General features: G+C 55.1%; 1 protein-coding gene across 1 annotated transcript; it reads right to left on the bottom strand.

Annotated features, from left to right (window-relative positions):
* Positions 1 to 519: 519 nt before the first annotated feature.
* On the bottom strand, positions 520 to 2,757 carry LOC121966320 (taperin-like; the record flags this gene model as incomplete). Its single annotated transcript, XM_042516424.1, has 1 exon — positions 520 to 2,757. A coding segment is annotated over exon 1 (2,094 nt), but the record flags the coding sequence as incomplete, so codon positions are not given.
* Between the last annotated feature and the right edge of the window lie 300 nt (positions 2,758 to 3,057).

Here is a 3,057-nt window from a genome sequence, read left to right as displayed (position 1 = left end):
TAGGTGTTGTTTTTTTTTAATTAATTTCTTGCTCATTTGGGGGTATGTTCTTGGGTTGCTCATAGCTTTTTCTCCATTTTTAAAAGAAATCTGTTTGCTCAGGTTTCAAAGGGTTGACAAATTTTATGATTATTACTTATTCCATGACTCTTCCATGACTTTTCCAAGCCTAGAAAACATGATTGAGAAATTCCATAACTTTTCCAGGTTGTCCATGACCGTGGGAACCCTGAATATAACAAAATACCCATCACAAACTCTCACACACTAAGTGATATCTTTATACGGTGTATCATGTGCGCTACACAGTCTAAACTCCAAAGATAATCAGTTAATGAAGCAAATCCTCACATTTGAGAAGCTGAAACCAGCTTTAGAGTGCATTCTTTCTTGATAAATAAGTATTAGTTTTTAAAAAATGGTTTGACTAATCAATTTACCAATCAAAGTCCTGTGGATGCCCCAGTGGACACAACCTGTCAACAAAGCCACAAAGTTAGGGTCAGTTTTTGCTCTCACCTTTTTGCCCGTGGATCCCGTCTTGGAGAGGCAGGACTTTGCGAGGGACAGGTACCCACCGATGACCTCGATTTCCTCCACAGCTGGGTAGCGTTTCTTCAGCAGGGTACCCAGCTGAGCATATGGGGCCTGCGGGGGCGTTGACCCCGGTGGAGCCTCACTTGAGGTTTCCTGCTGCGGCTCAGGAGAGCCCGGCTGGCCCTCAGGCTCCGCCCTACGTTTAGGGACCACAGTGAAGGTGTTCCCCTTTCGCCTCTGCACCATGGGGCTGGGAACGGGGACACGCTGCTGAGGCTCAACCTCGATGTCATCTATGTTTGTGACTGGCAGCTGATCTGTGGGAGGTTGCTCTGGAGCTGGGGAGGGGGAAGAAGGAGCAGGAGAGTCTGAGGGAGCTGGAGAGAATGAGGGGGATGAAGGGGGTGAGGACAGAGCAGGCGGAGAGGAGGGAGCAGGAGATGGAGACAAGGGTTCTGAGATCGGAGGTGCAGGACTTAGGGCAACAGGGGATGGTTCAGGCTTGGATAGCCTCACCACCTCCTTCTCCTTATTTAGTTTCTCCTCATTCCTCTTTGTTAAGGTGGGCGTAGGGGTGTGGGAGGTTGGCACTCCTGGCGTGGACACCTCTGCCACTCTGTGGGATGGGGAAGACTTGACAGGACTGGACGGGGCAGCTGGACTGCCTGTTGCAGGTGAGGCAGCACCATGTCGCTTGGGGATCACTGTGAAGGAGTTGCGGGACTGCAGGCGCAAGTTTGCCAGGGCTCGAGCTTGGGTGTCCCCATCAGGAATTCGGGTGAGGTCAGGCTTTGGGGAGGGGCGGATCTCAAAGTCCGATGAGGAGCGAGACACTTTGAATGAAATGGGGCTTGAGGGGGACTCGGCACGGACACGACGGGTCTCTGGAGAGCATGGCACCTTAGGTTTGGGTGGAACCTCTGAGAGCTCCCAGTCTCTCTCTCGGACAGGCTTGGTTTGACCCCTGTCTGGCTCGTCTCCTCCAGCAGCACCACGGCCTCCACTCTCCTCAAACCGCTGACGTAAGGCAGGCGGAGGGGTCCCGGCAGAATGCTGAGGGCTCCCCAGCTCAGAGACAGCAGGCTGTGGCTTTGGTTTGGAAGACAAGGAACCCTGGAAGACAGGCGATGATGGCTGGCTGCTGATCGACGGGCCCGGCTTGGCCTTTGGCACCAGATCTGGCTGTGGCTTGGACCAGAGTCGCGGCCTGCTGCTGGCACTACAATCCAGATCCAGCAGGTTCTCAGTACTGTGGGACTTCTTCTGCAGCTTCCCATAGTTGCTGTCAAACTTCTGCAGCATCCGGCTAACCCTGCCTTGCCCCTCACCTGTCTCATAGGATGGGGCCTCATGGTCAGGGCGGCCCAGGGTGCTCAAGTTCTCCTCACTCTTGCTTAACGTGGTGTCATAAATTACCACCTCCTTGGCTCTTATCTCAGTCACAGCACTCCCTCTCCGGTCCAGGAGGTCGTTCAGAGAGCTGTAACTACTCACACCGTTTTGCTGCCATTTGGACCCGGTTTTAACCCCTCCAGCTTCCGGGAAATAATCCGGATCCGACTCAATTATGATGATATTCTCAGCGCGGATAGTCCGTATGCCGGGTACACTGCCATACAGCTCCAGGATGTGCTGCACCGGCCGAGCGGCGTTTTCTCGGTCCTGTCGCCTCCTCCGCTCCTTCTCCAGTTTAATAAAAGGGTTCTCCTCCAAGGGGCCCAGGCTTTCTTGTAGCACCAGGCTCTCCTGTCCGTCGCCCTCCCTCGGTGTCGTCCTCTCCGCGTCCGTCGGCTCTTTGTTGTTCGCGAAGTGTTGACTGGCGGTGGTGATGGTGTAGCTCCGCCCGGACCCGCCGCTCGGTCCGCTGTCCCTCTTGGGTCCCCCGCTGCCGTTCACATTCCCCGTCAGCTCCCCGTTAACCCGCTGCGAGCCGCCGGGGCTCGTCTCCGCGGCTCCTCCGGACCCGCCGCCCTTCGCCTTCCTCCTCTCCAAGATCTCGCGCTTCCAGGCCGGCATCCTCGGGCTCTCTTGCCCGGGCTCTTGGCGGAGCACTCGAACCTCTCCTCCGCCCGACATCGCGGAGGGTTGCTGGGAGGGGATGAAGAGGGAGAGGCAGGCTCTGAGACGGTTTTGCCGCGGTCAGGTGCTGCTGTAAAACCTGAATCCGGCTCTGAGTGTACCTGCAGCACCGTTCACCGCACACACATCCCTCCCGTCTGTTTTTTCTCTCTCCTCTCCCTCTGCTCTCTGACTCCCTCTCTCTCCACACAGACCCTGAAAGCGGCCCCGCCCAACCGCAGCAGCACGAGCGACTTCGGCAGTCCCACACGCTTCGTGATTGGTCCTTAATGCGTATAGACACGCCCCTTCCCTGACCACTCCCGTTTCTATTGTTGACAGGGCAACGAAGGCCTGTCAATCAAAGTGTTGCGTTCAGGATCAACCCGCCCCTCCCTTTTTTTAATTACTATTGTTATTATTAGTAGACGTACTATATTTATTTAATCACTTAGCTTATTA

The sequence above is a fragment of the Plectropomus leopardus genome, unplaced genomic scaffold, assembly GCF_008729295.1.
Source record: "Plectropomus leopardus isolate mb unplaced genomic scaffold, YSFRI_Pleo_2.0 unplaced_scaffold23993, whole genome shotgun sequence".
NCBI classification, from domain to species: domain Eukaryota; kingdom Metazoa; phylum Chordata; class Actinopteri; order Perciformes; family Serranidae; genus Plectropomus; species Plectropomus leopardus.
This window is presented reverse-complemented; position numbering and strand designations above follow the sequence as displayed.